The following is a 20,230-nucleotide window of genomic DNA, read 5'->3' on the forward strand; positions in this document are numbered from 1 at the left end:
CAATCCCATCAAATTCTTCCAATTAAAATTGAGATTTTGGTATTTTTTTTAATTTTAAAAATACCCATTAAATCTATGAATTTATTCTCGTACCAAATAAAAAAAGATTGTATAAACCCATCAAATTAAAAACTTTAATTTCAAATTCCAGGAATTGTTATTCTTGAAAAAAAAAAATTCGGTGAATTGCAAAACATTCAATACGAATATTGCCTGCTAATGTAGTTCCTTATCAAACCCATGTAAATTTTATATATTAAAAAAAAAAAAAAAATTTACTGTTCAATTTCTCAGTGTATACGTAAAAAGAACTTGATAACCGATTACACCATTTCTTTTTGGCATAATTTCTGTTCTATGTTTTTGGTTTCTGTTTTTATAATAAATGCTAGTATATAAGGAAAAAGATCAAGAAAATAAGCAGAAACTACTTTTTGTTGTTTTCACATATTTTGGTAATCTGTTTTTCTAGTTTAAGCAAGCAAGTGGCAATTCCTTTTTTTTTTTTTTTTCTTTTTCTTTTTGGTGTTATGTTTTTCTCTGACAATTGGAAACCAAAAACAAGAAACAGCAATAATACCAAACAGCTCCTAATAGTTAATTGATAATGCGAACTCAGCCAAAAATCTGAAAATTATAAGCTCATTAATTAAAAAATCAAGTATGAGAGAAAACTCAAGTTACCTACAATTCTTTTCAACCTTCAAAGGTGGATTAGGCATTGTGGGGAAAGTTAATATAGAACTTAAACCTCTTGCTGTAAATTGTAATGCTGTTAGTACTTGGTATCAGTAGAGTCACCTTTCACTACTAGGGATTCAACTTTCTGCAACCAATTCACATATTGATTTTTCTCCTTTTCTTGTAGATGTAGTAGGATGAAATTAGTAAGTTCTTCACTGACTCCCTTGGCTACTAGGTATTCCTTGAGAGCATTTTGTAACTGAGTGTCCAAGTCACTGCAGATAAAAAGGAAATCAAGAAAGAAAATTATAAGAGAAAAGATAATGCCCCAAGAATTATATCCTTTATGTTAGTAGAGTTGAAAAAGTAAAGTCTGATTGTTAGTTTATTACAATAAATACCTATGCTATATAATTACAAGAAGGAATCTTAAGTATGTAATTACATGAAGAGAGTCCATAACTAGCAGTTCGAATTCCGAGCTATCAGCTAGGACCGGAGTGAGAGCTTTCATAGCTGAAATGGAACAGCTAATAGAATTCGCTTTTGGCTTATAAATGGACCTCTGAGTCATTTCTAAGGTTCCTCTTGATTTTGGCATCGAAGTGCAACTAAAATGCATAGAATCACAAACTTGAAGAGAATGATTACAGAAAATGTATAATGACAATTAGATGTTATAGCCGAGGGAATTTATCAAGAATAGATAATTTAATTCAGATGTACAGAAAAATTATAATATCACCAAAGCATAATCTTAAATTTCTGATATTCAACTTCTTAAACATGTAATAAAATTTCTATACCCTCAAAAGCCACAACATGGCCTCAAATTAGACACTTTGCACAAGAAGACTCCGCATAAAGATGAACTCTGAAGAGACTATATGAAACCAGTTTATCAGTCTTATATCAAAATCAAGACTCAGGAATTCATAATTGAATTTCACCTTTTCACACGCTGAAAGAATGTCACTTTACATCTCAGGTTCAGAGAAATCGAACTTTTCCGTATTTTCCTCTTTTCAGTTCCCCAAAAAGACTAGAAAAATAAATGACTGGGTAATATGTTTCATCTGTGTTATTGGAGTGGGAGACTTGGACAGAGCAGACTCAAAACATATCTTAATTAAGAGAATCTCATCTCAGAAACAGCGGAAGAGAATGAGGAGTGCTGCATGTCCACCTTTCCTCATAGAAAGAAGTATACAACTGACTAAGGTTAAACCTTGGGACAAAAACAGATCCGATAGAAACTACACAGAAAGATAACAATCTAGGATTTACCTTCAAGCTGGTAATAAGCTAAGAGTCTCTCTTGTCATTCAGATATGCAAACAGTTGTGTGAATATGTCCTTGGAAAGTTCAATTAAGACTGCGAGTGGATTGGAGGAATTGCTTTTCCCAAGTTAGACAACTCAGCTCATTGGAAAACACTCAAATTCAGCCATGGTAATGAAGCAAAAGTTTTTGCAAGGAATGTTCTTATAACACAAAATATGAATGTATAACAGTAAGCAACTTAAGTTTTCACACTCATAACATGAGCACAGAAATATACCTGAACAAGGGGCCTCTATAGGCAGAGGGTCCAGGGCAAGTAGTTGTTTGGAGATAATAAGCATTATGGATATCAAAACCAGACCCACTTGCACCTTTCTCATAAACTTCACAATCAAACTGCAATATAGAGTTCAAGCCAGCTTTTTTCACAAACACCTTCATCAAAAATTCCCTCGCGTAACATGGATCCAGCAAAACTGTAACAGCAACTTCCTCACCGGATTCACATTTTCTCCTCAAAACAATATCTTTAGAATTTGATGAATCCCAATCCATAACAAAATCTCCCAAAGACCCATTTCGGTTTCCCTTCATCCATGTCAATTCATGCACAAAATAATAAGTACTTCAAACATATTTATAGATAACACTAAATCCAACATCAGAACTGCTTTGAAAATCGCCAAACAATAAAAATTCCTTGCCTTTTATCATTGCAAATGTTTTACAGGGAAATTTTTTTTGGCAAATATTCTTCTAATTAGTTTGGTGTTGAAAGCAAAATAATTATGGTGCCTACAATTAGCTTCTAACACCAAGCCCATTATTGAGAATTGCTTTATATTACTAATCCCAGCAAAAATTCCTATAAAATAAAAATTCATTAAGGGAAAAAATATATAGTGTCTGCATTTTGATTTTTAACACTCCCATTATTAAGGATTATTTTCTATTACTAATCCCAAGAAAAATTTCTTATCTTTTACCATTCCTTATATATATTAATATGAATAACAGAAACTTAGATGGTAAAAGAAGGCGAAAAGAAAGAAGAGAAAAGAGACCTGAACGTGAGGAGAGGAGAGTTCATGTTTGATTTCAGACCGCAAGACCTTGCGCAAATCTAGATCTCCAAGTGCCTTTTGACACTTTAACAATATTTGGGTCGCTCTAAACATTTTTCTCTGCCAAACTTCGAGCTTTAGCTTAATGATCTTCACTCTTCAGGATCATGAGTTCCGTTCTTGTTCTGCTCTGCTTGACGAAGCGTAATTCATCTGCAGATGGGCGTTTACGTAATAAGTCTAAAAATGGGCCTTTCCAGTTTCCTCAGTGGAGACCCACAGGCCCAATATTCTCCATTTCTTCAGTTAATGGGCCATTTGGTGACTTCGGGCTCCGTTGGATATGACAAAATATTTAAACAGAAATTAATATTTTTAGTTAACTTTTTATTATCATATATAATTTTTATTTTTTCTTATTTTATTATCATATATATATAATATAATATACCCAATTCCTTAATTCCATCTCCATCTTCTAAATTCCATTAACCTCCTCTCAGTAATTTAATTTGGCAGACTAATCTTTGTTAGTAATTCTGTTATTATTAGCAAAGCATTTTAAGGGCTACTCTTAGCAGCTACCACTAGTTCTTTTCGTGCATAAATTCCGACCACAATGACTTGAGCTCTTCATAGGTGCCTGAAAATATCATTTTGGTGTTCCTTAATTTGTTTATGTGGTTCTTGTTTTTCATTTCTTTTTGGCATTCTCATAATTTGAGTTAAATCTGAAAATTTAGGTATTAAAGTCGGAGGAGATAAGACTATAAGAAATAACAATTAGACGTGTAAAAGCTATTGTACTCTCCAAGTAATAATATTGCTCACAAGCTTTTTCCATGGCGAGTTGCTAATCCTTTTAAAGAATAACAATTGTGCACCTAATATTTTGGAATCATAAGGCTCTGTTTGGTAAGGTATTTATGAGATCAACACTTGGCTCTTGAGGTAGAGATAGAGGCAAGCTCTAATAATTTATTAGAAAGGAGATAGGTCTGTCTGTGTATTTTTAGAAAGGTGAGTTAAGATGTGTCCATCTTAAGCATGTGATGATGCAACTACACTCAAATTGGCACAGAAGGTTCTATAGAAATGGGGCTCTACCCTTTAATATAAGATCCACAGTCTATATTTTATGGCATTATGCCAACTGTCAAATTTATTAATCTAAAAAGTGATATATTGTGTTGCCCTATGATTATAGGGACAATTTTGTCTTTCCATTTAATAAATTATATTAAACCCACTTGCTCATAAACTTACTTATGCATGAATTAAATTAAGGTAGATCTAATTCAGTTTTTCAAATGTAGCCTCATCATTTTTTCAACTTATTTATCTTGAAAATATATTTTTTTTTCATTTTTTTCTTTGATAGTTGGATTTTTTTTTACTTAATTTCTTGATCGGATGCGTTAAGTAATTTAATTCAATAAGTAATTCAATTAATTAATTAAGTAATTAATTACTAGTTTTCTATTGGGCAGGAGGAAAGAAAAGAAGATAGGGATAGCGTTTTTTGAGTTTGAACTTTAATCAGAGTCAAATTAAGAAGACAAAAGTATAATCTTTCTAATTTCTAATTAGTTTGGCTTAGTAATACTAGAATTATTTTAAAATTGTGATTACAAATGCAAATCTCCAATTGGAGTCAATTTAAAAAAAAAAAAAATTTATATTACTAATCAATAAAAGATCACATAAGCTTCACAAATGATGGACTTCAAATTGAATTCCAATGATTACAATCTTGAATTGAAACCTCAACAATCTTCACATTCCAATTTCAATGGAGTTGGAAGCTTCAAAAAGACAAACAAAAAACCCATAACAATATACATGGATAGAGATGAGATTGTGACTGCGAAAATGGTTGAAACTTGTGTTAAGAGATTAATGGCTTCAGATGAAGGAGATGGAGTGAGATAAAGAGCTGCAGAATAAGGTGAGTCATTGCAACGTTCAATGGGTAGAGGTGGAGTTTCTCGTTTTGAACTAGACTCTTTTATTGATTATATTTCTTGGTAAGTTTTTCCCATACATATGACTCAAAAACAGAACATCATTTTACCTAGAAATATAAGCAACGAAAGAGTCTATTTCCAAACGAGAAACTCCACCTCTACCCATTGAACGGTGTAAGGACTCACCCAATTCTGCAGCTCTTTTTCTCACTCCTTCTCCTTCATCTGAAGCCATTAATCTCTTAACACAAGTTTCAACCATTTTCGCAGTCACTATCTCATCTCTACGACACCAATCCTTGATAACAATCCCAATCTTGAGAAGATCAGTTATTAAAACTGCATTTCTTGGTTGATCTGAATGCATTGGCCAAGCTGCTATGGGAACTCCCATAGTAATACTCTCCATGCAAGAATTCCAACCACAATGACTCATAAAACCTCCTATTGCTTGGTGGGCTAAAATTTCTAACTGTGGCACCCATTCTCTTACCACTATTCCCATCCCTTGTATTGAATCTTCATACCCTTTTGGTAGTTCAGCCTTTTTCTCACTATCTTTGTTAAAAACATCTCCTTTATCAGCATCTCTTAGTACCCAAATGAATTTTTGATTGCTTTTCTTTAGCCCAATAGCTAATTGCTTGACTTGTTCATTACTCAGAGCCGTCGTAGTACCAAATGACACAAAAATAACTGAGTTTCTTTCTTGTTTGTCTAGCCATTTTAAGCAGAAGTGCTTTTCGTTTAATCCTTTCTTGTCTGGTATGGTTAACGGATTGAAAGGCCCTAATGCCCAATGCTTCTTGATATTCTTCTCCACTGATTCTTTCTCTTGGTTTTCAATTAAGTCCATATAAATACCTTCTATTAATCTGCTTGTGTTGTAAATACAACCTGAATTGAACTTATGGTACTGGTATTCAGACGCGACGAAATCCAAGAACTCATTGGTGAAACAACCTTCAAAAGGAGGAAGTTGTTTTGGGACGGCGTCGTTTAGCTTTATATTTCTCCCCATTTTCTCCGAAAGAAACAAGCAGAGAGTAAAAGCAGATACACTGTGGAAAGTGTAAGATTCTGCATTGGAAATGAACTGAATTTCTTGAACTACTGACCCCATTAAAGAATCATGAATAACAATAATCTTTCTTGCTTGGCAAGAAAGCGAGCGGAGAAGAAAAGACACCGGTTCTCGGAGATTAGATACAGAGGCGTAGAAAGCCGGAAGCAGGTGAGAAGGGAATTTGTTTTTTGCATTTGGGTTTGCAGAAGGACATGAAAAGGTAGGGATTTCAAAGTCATGAAAATGGATACTGGAAGTGGCAGCTGCCGCTGCTTGTGGGTCCCACCCATGAACGCGGAGCTTGGCTTGGCGGTTATGGGTGGTGGTGCCAACGAAGTGGACCGGAATGTCGTAGGATAAGATTAGCCTGGAGAGTTGTAGTAGTTGGTTGAGGTGGCCTTGTGCAGGGAGAGGCACCATAACTACAATAACTTTTGTTTGTTTAAAGCCATATAGGGCATGTGCTTGTTGGCCTTGGCTTTGGTGGTTAGCCATTTGGTTTTCTGTTTGAAAATACGTTTAGGATAAGTTTCAGTTCGGCATATGGAATAGATAGAACCCTTTTTATAAGGGGAACACAAGGAATATTCCCGGAAGTAAACAAAATGAATAATATTTTAAAAGCTTATTACCGATTTATCTCTTTTTCGGTGAATAATCAGAAATATCCTCATTTGAATAAAAAAATTTATTATATGGGTGGATCTATACACCGAATGTAGATAAAAATTTTCCATAGTGATAATTGACTAGTTTTAGAACTATAGAATAATTATAAACTTAAATCTCAATTTCAACATAATAAAGGATACTAATGTTAATTTGTAAAATTGCTTATCCTTAAGTAAAATTTGTACAACTAGTGATCTCAATCAATCAATCAAAGAAAAATTGAAACAAAAAGAAAGTTGTGAGCTAATAATTAACTACATGTGGTTTGCTGGAGTAAAGGAAAAGCTCCAATTAAGTTCTAATGGAAATCTGTAATAATGCATTGAAGTGAAGATTTCACAGTGAAAAGAAAAAGATATTTCATAGTTGCAAAGATTATTATGATTTATGTTGAGAATGATTTTACATGCTCACAAAGACAATCAAAAACTTATTTTGTTGTCTAAAAATGGAGTGTTCCTAAAAGATGTAAATACCATGGGTACTTTTTCCAAAGATATTTTGCTTCATCTTAAGTTGTGCAATAAATTTCAAATTTATAGTACTGATATTTTAGAGATTTTTATTTGATATTTCAAATTTGCAATGAATTTTTTTATATATATATGTTAAAATAGAAAACACATTTGGCATAATTAACTTGTGCCAGGCACAATAAGAGTACAAATGGGGTGAAAAATATATAATGTCCTTCAAACATTTTTAATCATTTTATTATGAGGTGGTAGAACGGTGATGGTGGTTGTGGTGCTGACATAGTAATGTTAAATAGCCTTGAATGAGAATTTTGATTGGGTTGATTTGATATAATAGGTATTACATGTACTTGATATAATTGATAATATATGTGTTTTTTTATATAATGAATATTACATCAATTTAAATAATGAAGATTATATATGTAATTTTTATTATTTTACAATGTTAAAAAATAGTGTAATCAAATAATGTAATCAGTCATGTAATGTAATTTTCGTTCTATTACATGATTGATTACAGCGTACCAAAGACACCCTTAGGTTCTAAAATTTTAATGTTAAAAATATTTTTAATATATGTCGAAATTCAAATAGGAATCAAATATGAAACCTCATAATAAAAAGTTTTAATTATTAGATACCCTTAGGGATACTAATGTTTTAGAGATTCAAATCCTTGTTTCTTCCTTCATGTATATTTCTTTGTGTGCGTAAGTGTTATTTCTTCCAATTGAAAGATAGGAAAAAAAATTTAAGAATTGTGATAAGTGAACATAGAAAATCTCAAAGAAAATGTAATGCCATATTTGGTATGGTGTAATTAATCATGTAATGGAATGAGAATTATATTACATCATTAATTACATTGTTTGGTTAGACCTTTTTTTTTTTTGACATTGTAATGTAATTGAGATTACCTATGTAATCTCCATTCCTTAAATTGCTGTAATATTCATTACATAAAAAAAAAAAAAAAAAACACATGTATTGGTCATTATATTAAGCACATGTAATACCAGTTACATCAAGTCACTCCAATCAAAATTCTAACACTACCACAACCGCTTGATCACCACTACCACCACCACTTCAACCACTCTACCACCACTATAACCATTCAAACACCACCACCACCGCTCCACCACCACCACAATCACTCTACCATGACCACCATTTAATAAAAATTATATTTTATTATTTAATATGCAATGCGGAATAAAAATTATATTCTATTCTTTTATTTTATTATACAAATGGAAAAAAATAAAACGAAAAGGCACAAAAAATATCAAAATGCACATAATTTTATGTTGTAATTTAATTTATTCAATGAAAATATATGAAAAAATCAATTTCTAATGACTTTAACTTTTATTTTGTTATATTACATTTTTTTAGATTACATTCTTTTAATTTTTTAGTTTAAATAAATTTATAAATCTAAATGGTCTTTAATAGCATAAATAGCGAATAATTTTTTGTTCAAATATTTTTTGGTATAATAATGATGTGGTGATGATGGAGGGATGGAGTAATGGTTGTGGTAGTGATGATGGTGGTAGAGTAGTGATTGTGGTGGAGGTGTACTAATTACATTACATATTCACAAATAAACATAAAAAGGAACGGCGATTACATTCAATAAATTTTCTCAATTACATTACTAAACATAATTATGGAACCTTGATTACATTCCATTACATTACATTTTTCATTGTATTACATTTTTTATTATATTGCATTGCATTACACAAACACAAAGCTAGGAATGATAGATATGTACATTGTGTACATGTTTTACACCAACACAAAGCTAGGAATGAATCAATACAAATCAATCTGAGCTAGACAAAATCAATTTATTATATATAAAGTAAGTTCAAATATTTATATTCGCTATTGAATTCATATGTATATATATGCTCATCAATTTTATTAAGTTTAGCTATCTACCACCTGAGTTAAAGACCTTCAGTTTCATTAATGTAAACCAAACATATCCTAAATAAGTCATAATCTATCAAATGTTTCATAAACTTACATAAATTAATTAATGTTATCTAAAAACAAAAAGAATGAACCAAAAGATGAATTAAAGAAGCTACATGACAAATGAATTGAAGAGACAGCCAGCAAACTTTCCCATCTCCACAATCTTTAATTCTTAAAGTTTGATGGTTATGTCAGTTGGGAAAACAGCTAACAAACTTTCCCATCTGTATTAATTACTGTTTGTCTGAGGAAAAATCTGCAGGCCCTAAATTCTCTTATCCACTGTGTATTCATTTCTTGAAGGGTTATAGTTACTATGTCTATGGCCACATATTATATAACTAGTTATGAAGGAGGTAGATATACATAATTAAAATAGTTAGATGTTGCTTTCTATATGCAATTTTTTTTTATCTTCTATCTATCTTTTTGGACACCCACATGTATCTATGTATATAGATTCTATTGAAGCTAGTCACAATATGATAATTTTAATAATAATAATAATAACATATTTATATTTTTGAAAATAAATTAATAGAAATATTTTTCTGATCACCGTCATGGATTATCATCTTATTTGTTTTCCTTTTCATATTTAACAATAAATTAAATGAGATGTTAATTAAATTTTTACGTGTCTAAATATTTTAGAGTCTATAAGTTAAATATATTAATATCTTCTAATGAACATTCAGTATTGCAATCAAACAACATAAAAATAAGTTTTTCAAAATATATTTTCTAAGAAGATTTGTTAGAGATAATTTTTTTTCTAACAATAATAAAAAAAAAAAGAAAAAAATCGGAAAATTATGAAAAGACACTGAAAAAAGAACAAAAGAAAACAAAAGGAGCTACTGGTAAGAAACTCTCCGATGTTTGCCTAAAAAGAAAAAAAGGGGTAAGTTCGATCATTACTTCACTATTATTTCTTTATGAAAAAATAACTGAATTTATGTTTATTTTTTTTCAACTTATTCTTGTTTAAGTTCTAATGTTTATTAAGCTGATATAACAATTTGAATAATAGATTTTAACTAATTTTAGCAAGTGTTACAAACATTTTTTTTTTTTAGAACGAGGTGGTGTAATCCATATTCGGATTATATAGCACAAAAATATTTAATTTTTCCGAAAAAATACATTTTTAAAAAAAATTAAATTTATATTTTCATCCCTAAGGATATTCAACCTATCAAAACAAAACATAATCGAAAAAACATAATTGAAATTCACGTTTTGATTTCAATTTGTAAACATCAGAACATTGCCCGTAAACAGAAGCACCAGCTAAAAGCCAAAATGTGAAGTCCTAGTCCAAATCCTTATCCACATAGATTTGCTAAGGAAAAAAAGGTTAAAGCTATATATATTATAGGAGCTAAAATCATAGCTTACTTAGGTTTATATGGTCATGGAAGCACTCTCAAAGGGAAAATAGCTCTTCCAGCACATGCTCACGTTTATATGGTCCAATACCTTTCCCGCCACAACGGACAACGCCTAACAAACCTAACTAATACACTAATATATTTTAATTATAGTCAAATTAACTCGGAAAACTTTCTATTTTTAAAATTAATTAGGATATCTATAATTTATTTATAGTCCCTAAACACGTTGAACTTTCCATCCAAAATAGCTTCTTTTAATTATTAATTGATTGATTGGTCCCTAAATTATAACATAATTAATTATAAAATATATAATTTATGATTTTCATTACTACTCTAGTCCTTCCTTTATAGTTTCCATTGACACCTTAATCCTTATATTTTTTATAGAAGGATCAAAGTGTTAATAAAATCGTAATTTAAGAACACTATAGTTAAAATTTTTCATGTATTAATTTGATTATAACACAGAACCAATTTATATGTTTTTTAAAAATTTATATTTATATTTAAAACCGATATTCCAATAAAATATAGTCTTATTAATTTTATTACCTTTCTTATATAAAGAGTGAGAAGTCTTGTATTCGATTTTTTTTCTATCCAAAGTATTCGTTCCAACCAAACTGATCACAATTGTTTGGATAGCAGCAACTCATGACATGTTTTTTTTTTTTTTTTTTTTTTCATACAAGAGTATGAACATGGGAATTATTGTTAGGATTACAGTTGTTGGCTTTGGTGCAGAACCCTTTTTGTTTTTCCCTCTTCGATTATGATTTGATGGCTATTATTTGAGAAGAAATTGAACCATCTAAAGTCTAGGCTTTTGGGTATCTTATCCCAATTCATTCAATTCGATAGAAAGAAACCAATAATGCTTAAAAAAGATGCTATCCATCCACGGTTCCAAATGGCTTGTTGTACCTCCCTGCATGGACATGTCTATCTGTCTTCTTCGCAATCATATAGTTTTGATTAAGATGTAAAAGAACTTGAATACTCAGTTTCATTTTTTCTTTTGTTTTTCTTTCTTACAAAACTTCTTCTTTTTGCCACCAAATGATAGAAGAACAAAGTCATGGCTATTATTATAAAATGAAAGGAATCTAAATAAAACCGATCGATGAGATGAATTTTCACTTCTTTCAACTAAATTTTTGGTTCTATGCCTTCTGTCCATAAAACTAACAAAAAGGAAACATTCATATTTTCCTAATTATTTTAAAAACCCTAAATGCAAACTGATCAAATACCCAATCAAAGTCAATTGAAAAAAATATCTTCCTAGTTAATTGTAGAGGATTGGACTTACCTAAAATCGGTATATGAGTCCGCCCCACAGATGATAGACATAAAAATACATTTACAGTAACCATTCAAACTTGCAATAATCTTCAAATTCCAATCTCATTGGAGTTGGAGGCTTGCTTTAAAAAGACGACCAAATAGAAAACACATAACACAGATAATATAACCAAACTTAAAATTTAACTAGAAATATAAGCAATAAAAGAGTCTATTTCCATGCGAGAAACTCCACCTTCACCCATCGACCGTTTCAACGAGTCACCGAATTCTGCAGCTCTTTTTCTCATTCCATCTCCTTCATCTGAAGCCATTAAGCTCTTAACACAAGTTTCAACCATTTTCGAGGTCACAATCTCATCTCTACGACTCCAATCCCTAACAATAACCCCGATCTTCAGAACATCAGTTATTAAAACTGCATTTCTTGGTTGATCTGAATGCATTGGCCAAGCTGCTATTGGCACTCCCATAGTAATACTCTCCATGCAAGAATTCCAACCACAATGACTCATAAAACCTCCTATTGCTTGGTGGGCTAAAATCTCCAGTTGGGGCACCCAGTCTCTTACAACTATTCCCATCCCTTGTATTGAATCTTCATACCCTTTTGGTAGTTCAGCCTTTCTCTCACTGTCTTTATTAAAAACATCTCCTTTATCAGCATCTCTTAGTACCCAGATGAATTTTTCATTGCTTCGCTTTAAACCAATGGCTAATTGCTTGATCTGTTCATTATTCAGAGTCGTCGTAGTACCAAACGACACATAAATAACCGAGTTTCTTTCGTGTTTGTCTAGCCATTTTAAGCAAAAGTGCTGTTCTTGTAAACGTTCTTTGTCCGGTATGGTTAACGGATTAAAAGGCCCTAATGCCCAGTGCTTCTTGATGTTCTTCTGCATTGATTCTTTCACTTCGTTTTCAATTAAGTCTATGTAAGCACCTTCTATTAATCTGCTAGTGTTGTAAATACAACCTGAATTGAACTTATGGTAATCATACTGGGAGGCGGTGAAATCCAAGAACTCATTGGTAAAACAACCTTCAAGGGAAGGAAGTTCTTCTGGGATCGTTTCATTTAGCTTTATATTTCTCCCCATTTTCTCCGAAAGAAACAAGCAGAGAGTAAAAGCAGATACACTGTGGAAAGTGTAAGATTCTGCATTGGAAATGAACCGAACTTCTTGAACTACTGACCCCATTAAAGAATCATGAATAACAATAATCTTTCTTGCTTCGCAAGAAAGCGAGCGGAGAAGAAAAGACACCGGTTCTCGGAGATTAGATACAGAGGCGTAGAAAGCCGGAAGCAGGTGAGAAGGGAATTTGTTTTTTGCATTTGGGTTTGCAGAAGGACATGAAAAGGTAGGGATTTCAAAGTCATGAAAATGGATACTGGAAGTGGCAGCTGCCGCTGCTTGTGGGTCGCATCCATGAGCGCGGAGCTTGGCCTGGCGGTTGTGGGTGGTGGTGCCGACGAAGTGGACCGGAATGTTGTAGGATGATATTAGCCTGGAGAGTTGTAGTAGTTGGTTGAGGTGGCCTTGTGCAGGGAGAGGCACCATAACTACTACAACCTGTGTTTTTTTTAAGGTATTTTGGGCATGTGTTTGTTGGTGTTGGTGGTTAGCCATATGTTATCGTTAGAAATTAAGTTTAGGATAGGTTTCGGTTTGTGCATAGAGGACCCTTTTTATAATGGGAATAGAAGGGAAATCGTACGATATAAAAAAAATCAAATAATGATAGTTATATATATATATATATATATATTCTTTTTTGTTATAATGGTATATTGATACTTGACTCATTTTAGAAATTAGTCTTGTATTTATCCGTTTCGCAGAATGTGCAATTTGATTACATTATTTTTTTAAAATTTATATAACATTTTATGAATTTAGTTTTTGTATTTTTATCATTACATTCTAAAATTATGAGATATAAATTTTAATCACTTATATGTACTAATTGAATCTAATAATTAATAACCCTATAATAAATTTATTGCACTAATGAAAATACTTTTTGATTTCTTTTTTTTTCAATAATTAATAATCCAAACAATAAATTTATCATATTAATGAAATTAATTATTGAAAATTACTGATAATATTACTGATAATATTATTAAATAATATTAATTTTATTAGTCATTAGAAAAAGTAACTGAAAAATTTTATTATTTGAATAATATTAATGGTAGTATTAGTTACTTAAATTGATTAAAAAAAAAACTGAAGAGCATTTAATATTATTATATTAAAAAAGAAACTGAAAAAATTTATTATTTGAATAATATTAATGGTAGTATTAGTTACTTAAATTGATAAAAAAAACTGAAGAGCATTTAATATTATTATATTAAAAAAGAAACTGAAAAATTTATTATTTGATATCAATTCAATTGCAGAGATGCGTTGAGAAATATCATAAGTAAATAATATGCATGCAATTGAATTTCAACACTCCACTCATAAATCGGTATATGTACTCTTTAACAACAAATTATAACGCTGTTCTTTTCTGTTCCAAAAAAAAAAAAGATATTTTGTTTCATCTTAGGTTGTATAATAAATTTCAATTTTATAGTACAGATATTATAGACATTTTTTTATACGTCAAAATTGAAATGAATTATACATTTTCTCTTTGCAATTACCATTTTGGTACAAAAGGAAAGGAAAAAAAATTCTCCTTGACTTAAAATGTTGTCTAATTTTAGTTTTGTATTTAAATCAAGATAACACGATATGTTATACAATATACGTAGTGATCATCTGGATTTGCAAAATTGATAAAATTTCTTGTAATAGAGAAGATTCAAACTCGCTTATCTAATTTTAACTTTTTAAATATATAGTGATGCACCATTCTATATATAATATAAACATTTATAAAAAAAAAAAAAAAAAGTCATCATTTGTTCCTTCAATATCGCTCTGCGTATGTATGTCCAATTGAAGCATAGGAAAAGAAATATGTGACATGTGAAATGTGAAAATAGGAAATTTGAAAGGAAATGCAAATGTCAAAGGCCTAGACGAAATTTTTTCTTTTAGCTAGATGAATTTATTTATGCATGTAATGACAATATATAGTTTCCCTCTTTGTACTCTAATAAATTGATATATAATTTTGTTTTATTAAATAATATGTGAATGTATCAACATGGTTTGTTTGAGCAGAAAAGACTCAAAGTTTTAAGTAAAAGAAGCGTCGTTCTTTGTAAATTAAGAAAATTTTACATCATATATATATTATTATTAAGGTAAATATATAAATTTACCCCTTCACTTTATTACTTTAATTTTGCAGTTCTCTCAATTTGAAAGAAACATATTGTGTCCTGAAAATTACTAATTTTGATAGCATTTTTACACCTTTCTACACTAATAACAATAGTTTTTAGGAATTTTTGAGTTTTACATGCAAAAAAATTATTTAATACGTGGTGAGCATAATTTTTGAAACAATAATTTTTATATTTTTTAACCATTTAAAATTGATTTAAGTTTGCAAGTTAAAATGTTTAATTCGTATAATTTTATAAATTAAAATGTTCAATAAATCAATCTATAAATAAATAATGATTTTTTTTTTTTTTTTTTTTTCTCGTGCTGAGAGAAGATTGAACCCACGGCTTTCGTGAATCCTTCAATTCAATCTCTTCAGGTGCTTTATCCCGCTGAGATACCCTGTTAAGGATAGACTAATGCACTTTCAATGATGCCGCTAAAACAACACCACAATATGTAGCTTTCATTGGTCAAGGTTTCAATTCATTTGGTTGACAATTGACATTATTGTCATCAAGGGGCAGGATGGTTGTGTCTTCCACACGTGCCACCAATCTTCATATTCCCACTGCCACTTCACATACACTTGGGACCCATCGTCCTTTTACACCTGCCAATCTCTATAGCATGTGGTGTATTAACATAGTAATTCATATTGGTAGTTGAATTACAAAATAGCCTACTTACCCCTTATTTGTTTATAAAAAAAAATAATTGAATTTATTTTTATTATTTTTCAACTAATATGTTTGCTTATTTTCTTGATATTAATATGGGTTTAGCTATGTATTAAGCGAAATGAAAATAAATAATTTATATAGTCGACTTAAAACTTATTAAGAATTAAAAATTAGTTCTTTCAAAAAAAAAAAAGAATTAAAAATTAGTAATTTTTATTTATATTTATCTGTCTTGATTATTATTTATAATATCTATAAATAAATACATAAATGTGAAAAAGAGCATAAAGAAGCCAAAAATAACATTTAGTATAATGGTTATTTATAAAAAAAAAAAAATTAGTAAACATTTTTAATACTCTCAACATCCACAAAATAAAGGTTATTTTTTTCCAAGTCAACGGACACTGTGGTAGAAGTGCATCTCGCATAGGCTTCCTGCACGTGCAAGATATATAAGTCGATAGAGCTGTAAATCAATTTCACAATCAGGATTAAATTGAAAAAATTTTTCAATTAAATTCTAAAAATAAAATTCATAACTAGTATGTATATTTAAGGACACTCTTAAAAATCTGGACCCTAAATCAAATTAATCAAATTCAACTAATAATTCATTTAATATGAACTTATAATGAATTAGGTTTTCCTTTAATATAAAATGACTTAGGACATTTTGATTGGTTCACCTTACTTGTTATATATCATTTACTAATTTATATTGTTTATCTAAAATGAGATTACCCATATACTTCAAATACGTTTAATCTAATAGATGATTTGTATTCAAATAATCGATATAAGTTTCAATCACCTTCTGATTTCATCAATTGTATTTTTGAATTTTTTATTATGAGCTGCTAGCTAATTTATTTTTACATTATACTTTGACTCTATTAACTTTATAAAATAATTATTAAATTTTTTTAAAAGTTTTATGTAATCATTCTCTTTATAATTCTTTTAAACATAATAAATTATTACTAAATTTTTGCAAAAAGTAACAAATATTTTTGTTTATACAATACAATAAAATAAAAAATAAATACAATATTTTTTACATTAAATATAATCGAGAGATTAAATAGTAATTTTTTTTTTATTTGAATTTTTTAACACCAGAACTTTAAATTGGAATTAATTTATGCATTTTATCAAAAAAAATTAAATATTTAAATATTTATTTCATATAAAAAATTTATAATTGAGAGTATAATATATTCTCGTAAATTTTGGAGTGCCTCGATAAGGACGAATCTATATGCTTGACGTAAATATCTATTCTGATCAAATCGACAATTGCATGCATATCTTGCAATTCATGACATGATGATAGACGAAACCAACAGTGGGCCAATGGGACAATGGACCCACTAAAATTTAAAAAGAAATTAGAATATGTTTGTAATTATCTCTTAAAACGCTCAAATCATGTTCACTGAAGTTGTTCACATTTACCACTCAAATCATGTTTATTGTGAATAATTCATCAGATAAAAGTTACGTTAGACTGTTAGACCCTTCTCATTGAATTTTCTATTTACGTCATCATCGTAAATAATTGATTGGATAAAAGTTATTTACATGTACCATTAGATTGTTGGACCCCTCTTATTGAATTTTCTAACTACATTATTGTGAATAATCGATTATATAAAAGTTGTTCATATGAATCGTTAGACTATTGGATCCCTCTCATTGAATTTTCTAACCACATCATTTTGAATAATTGATTGGATAAAAATTATTCACGTGAACGTTCAACCGTTGGATCTTCTCGTTGAATTTTCTAACAACGTGATTATGAATGATTGGATAAAAGTTTTGAAGATAAACTTGAGCAATATGGACTTATCTAGATTTGGACAAGTCACTAATCAAGCTTCTCACCCTTTAATAGATGTATTAGTGTTTATTCAATATGGGTTTCTTAAATTGCTGACTTTGATACAAAACCCCATTTTCTTTTCCCAACATTGGGCCCAACCAAATTGACAATTGCATGCACATCTTACAATTCACGACATATTCTTGTTTCATACAGAGGAATTTTAATATTGAGATTGGACCTTTTTTTTATTTTTTTTCCCATTTCTATTAAGATTTCGTCTCAACAATTATTTGCGAGATAGAAATTTAACCAATCTCAATAGAGAATAATGCTAAGAAAGGATGCATTTATCCACGTTTCCGAATAGCTTGTACCTCCCTCTAAGGACATGTCTCGTCTTAGCGATCATATACTTCTTGCTTTTCTTTCAAAAGTTTTGTTTGGCACCACCAAAATGTGTCCACCACACCTTTGACTTGAACAAGAAGAAGGTGGAAGCTGTCGGCAATACCACTAAAAATCATTTGATCTTGAAAATGGAGTTCACTTGTATCTTGTTGGGCCTTGAAAAATACCACTAAAGCTCTTGTTGGGAAGTAAATGCAAAGGTTTTGTCAACAGTGTAGCAGGTATTCATCTTTTGTCTCATGAAAAGTTACATTTTCACCTTCATATTTTTACTCCGCAAATTTGCTAATTTTAACTTCAGTTTTACAAGTCATTTCCTTTTGGTTTGTGATGCTTTTTCCTCGATTGTTCCATGCTGTGTATGTAATTTCTGGTTATCTTTGTTTTCTTTTTCATGGTTGCTTTGATTGAACTCACGGCGGGGAGAGAGATGCGACCTGTGGGGAAGCAATTTATGTCGATTGTACCAAGATCATCTCCTTCGATTTGGTGACCTGATTTTTGTTGTGGGGTCCCTCCAACATGTGGGATCCACAGACATTTGAAAAGAAAAAAATAATAATAATAACAACACGTTTTTGTTTTGACAGTCAAAGAGAGACTGCCTAATAAAGAAAAAAAAAAAAAAAACAAAGCACGTTACTCTTGTTATTCAAAGGACAGTGCCAAAGAAAGAAAGAAAGAAAAAAAGGAAAAGTGGACGCGTGATTAACGCATCCATTGCGTCCCCTTTTCTTATAGGAGAAGGTTTTCCTTCATTAAGGCGTACAAAAACATAGAAGCAATATACACTATTAGGTGTAGAAAATTTGAGGAAAGGGTTCCTAAAATTAGGAAAGAGAGAAAATAGTGAGGATTATAATTTTGGGCTGTTTTTGGGAAACATTTTGTGTGCCACTATTTTTGTAATCTCTTTTGTACCTACTATTTTAGTAGAAGAATTATTCGGAGTTTTTGTCCCGTAGACGTAGCCCATAACAGTTGAAGGGTGAACCACGTAAATTTCGGTGTTCTTATTTTTCATCTGGCATTCACGGTAATTATTTAATTTTTACCGTGATTATTATTTCTGGTGGATTCGATCGTCAATATTCAATATTTAATTATTGGAGGTATATGTGGTAATAGTAATTTTATTTTACTTTTACCATCGGTATTTTTCCGTGGCCTCACTCGGGATCAGTTAGAATCCCAATAGTTTTTAGTGTTGAAGGAACAAGAGACAGAGGGAGTGTTGCCTGAAGAGGAGAGATAGTATGGGGAACTCTGTCAATTGATAAAATCCAATAATGTTTTATACATGTAGATCCAACGTGGCAGTCTTAGTGTCGTCCTATGTGTCTTTTTTTTAATTTCAGTGGGCCCTTTCCATCCTATTTGCATATACAGGTAGTATTATTGTTGAGTCGGTCTAAAAAATAAGTCTAAATTAGAGGTTTGAATTGGCGAAAGATGTAAAAAGTCATTATATAACTAGAAAAGTACCAAAAAGATCATTTGGGCCTAAAAACCCATAAATTGTAAATATCAGTATGTATTTAGGACATTTTTTAGTTTTTTATATATTTTTTAGAAAGTACATCTTACTTTCTTTTAGGACCCTATAATAAATAGGACAAACAAATTTTCTAATTGAGACTCAAATTTATACAAATAATCTAAATTATTTAACCGCTTTCAAATTACTTTTAAGTAGATATTATAGCTTTCCAAATTGGGTTGCGCTCGCTTAAATCTCAAATCGTTGGGCTTGAAATTTTCTGGCTAAGCCTCGCATTAGGGTGCAAACGAGCTTCGCTAATTCTAGGGAGACAAAGCTAGCAAGTTAAATTAAATTAAATTAGTGTGGACAAAATATGTAAGGTAAAATACACTGGGATTTTGAAATTATATTTTTATTTACTTTTATCTAAAAAACCAACATTTTTCATCTAAAAATGTGCATATAAAAAGTGTATTTTACTAACAGTGAACGCTGACCTTTTGAATAAAATGACTAACTAATGAGTTTAAGTAAAAGTTTGAGACATCGTATTAATTTCTCAAAAATAGAGAGGCGAAATTATTAATTCAAAAGTCAAGCTAAGCTTGGACTTGC

At 30.4% G+C, this 20,230-nt stretch overlaps 3 protein-coding genes across 4 annotated transcripts; all 3 read right to left on the bottom strand.

Annotated features, from left to right (window-relative positions):
- Positions 1-626: 626 nt before the first annotated feature.
- On the bottom strand, positions 627-3,249 carry JHL06B08.3 (Mitochondrial glycoprotein family protein). 2 transcript variants are annotated; one of them, XM_020683689.3, is made up of 4 exons: positions 3,034-3,249; positions 2,247-2,557; positions 1,130-1,295; positions 740-959 (listed from the first exon to the last, which is right to left on the bottom strand). In XM_020683689.3, exons 1-4 carry the CDS (start codon positions 3,145-3,147, stop codon positions 957-959), a joined length of 594 nt encoding a protein of 197 aa, XP_020539348.1. In that variant the 5' UTR covers positions 3,148-3,249; the 3' UTR covers positions 740-956. The 2 variants fall into 2 exon arrangements, with proteins under 2 accessions (XP_012086208.1, XP_020539348.1); XM_012230818.4 differs by lacking the exon at positions 1,130-1,295 and having other exon boundaries at positions 627-959; positions 3,034-3,247.
- Positions 3,250-4,691: 1,442 nt separating this feature from the next.
- Positions 4,692-6,645, bottom strand: LOC105645258 (zeatin O-glucosyltransferase). Its single transcript, XM_089717477.1, has one exon. The coding sequence runs from the start codon at positions 6,559-6,561 to the stop codon at positions 5,104-5,106; it is 1,458 nt and encodes a 485-aa protein (XP_089573603.1). The 5' UTR covers positions 6,562-6,645; the 3' UTR covers positions 4,692-5,103.
- Positions 6,646-11,876: 5,231 nt separating this feature from the next.
- On the bottom strand, positions 11,877-13,591 carry LOC105645257 (zeatin O-glucosyltransferase). The gene has a single exon (XM_089717433.1). It carries the CDS (start codon positions 13,546-13,548, stop codon positions 12,097-12,099), a length of 1,452 nt encoding a protein of 483 aa, XP_089573559.1. The 5' UTR covers positions 13,549-13,591; the 3' UTR covers positions 11,877-12,096.
- Between the last annotated feature and the right edge of the window lie 6,639 nt (positions 13,592-20,230).

Source organism: Jatropha curcas, chromosome 2, assembly GCF_041381405.1.
Source record: "Jatropha curcas cultivar XTBG-Jc1 chromosome 2, XTBG_Jcur_1.0, whole genome shotgun sequence".
NCBI lineage: Eukaryota > Viridiplantae > Streptophyta > Magnoliopsida > Malpighiales > Euphorbiaceae > Jatropha > Jatropha curcas.

Excerpts from the sequence above, each read along its gene's own strand:
- JHL06B08.3 (XM_012230818.4), bottom strand. The coding sequence starts at position 3,147 with ATGTTTAGAGCGACCCAAATATTGTTAAAGTGTCAAAAGGCACTTGGA. Across the intron at positions 2,558-3,033 it reads TCTCCTCTCCTCACGTTCAG|GGAAACCGAAATGGGTCTTT; the intron begins GTCTCTTTTCTC and ends ACATGGATGAAG. Across the intron at positions 960-2,246 it reads TATAGAGGCCCCTTGTTCAG|TGACTTGGACACTCAGTTAC; the intron begins GTATATTTCTGT and ends TTTTATCTGCAG.
- LOC105645257 (XM_089717433.1), bottom strand. The coding sequence starts at position 13,548 with ATGGCTAACCACCAACACCAACAAACACATGCCCAAAATACCTTAAAA.
- LOC105645258 (XM_089717477.1), bottom strand. The coding sequence starts at position 6,561 with ATGGCTAACCACCAAAGCCAAGGCCAACAAGCACATGCCCTATATGGC.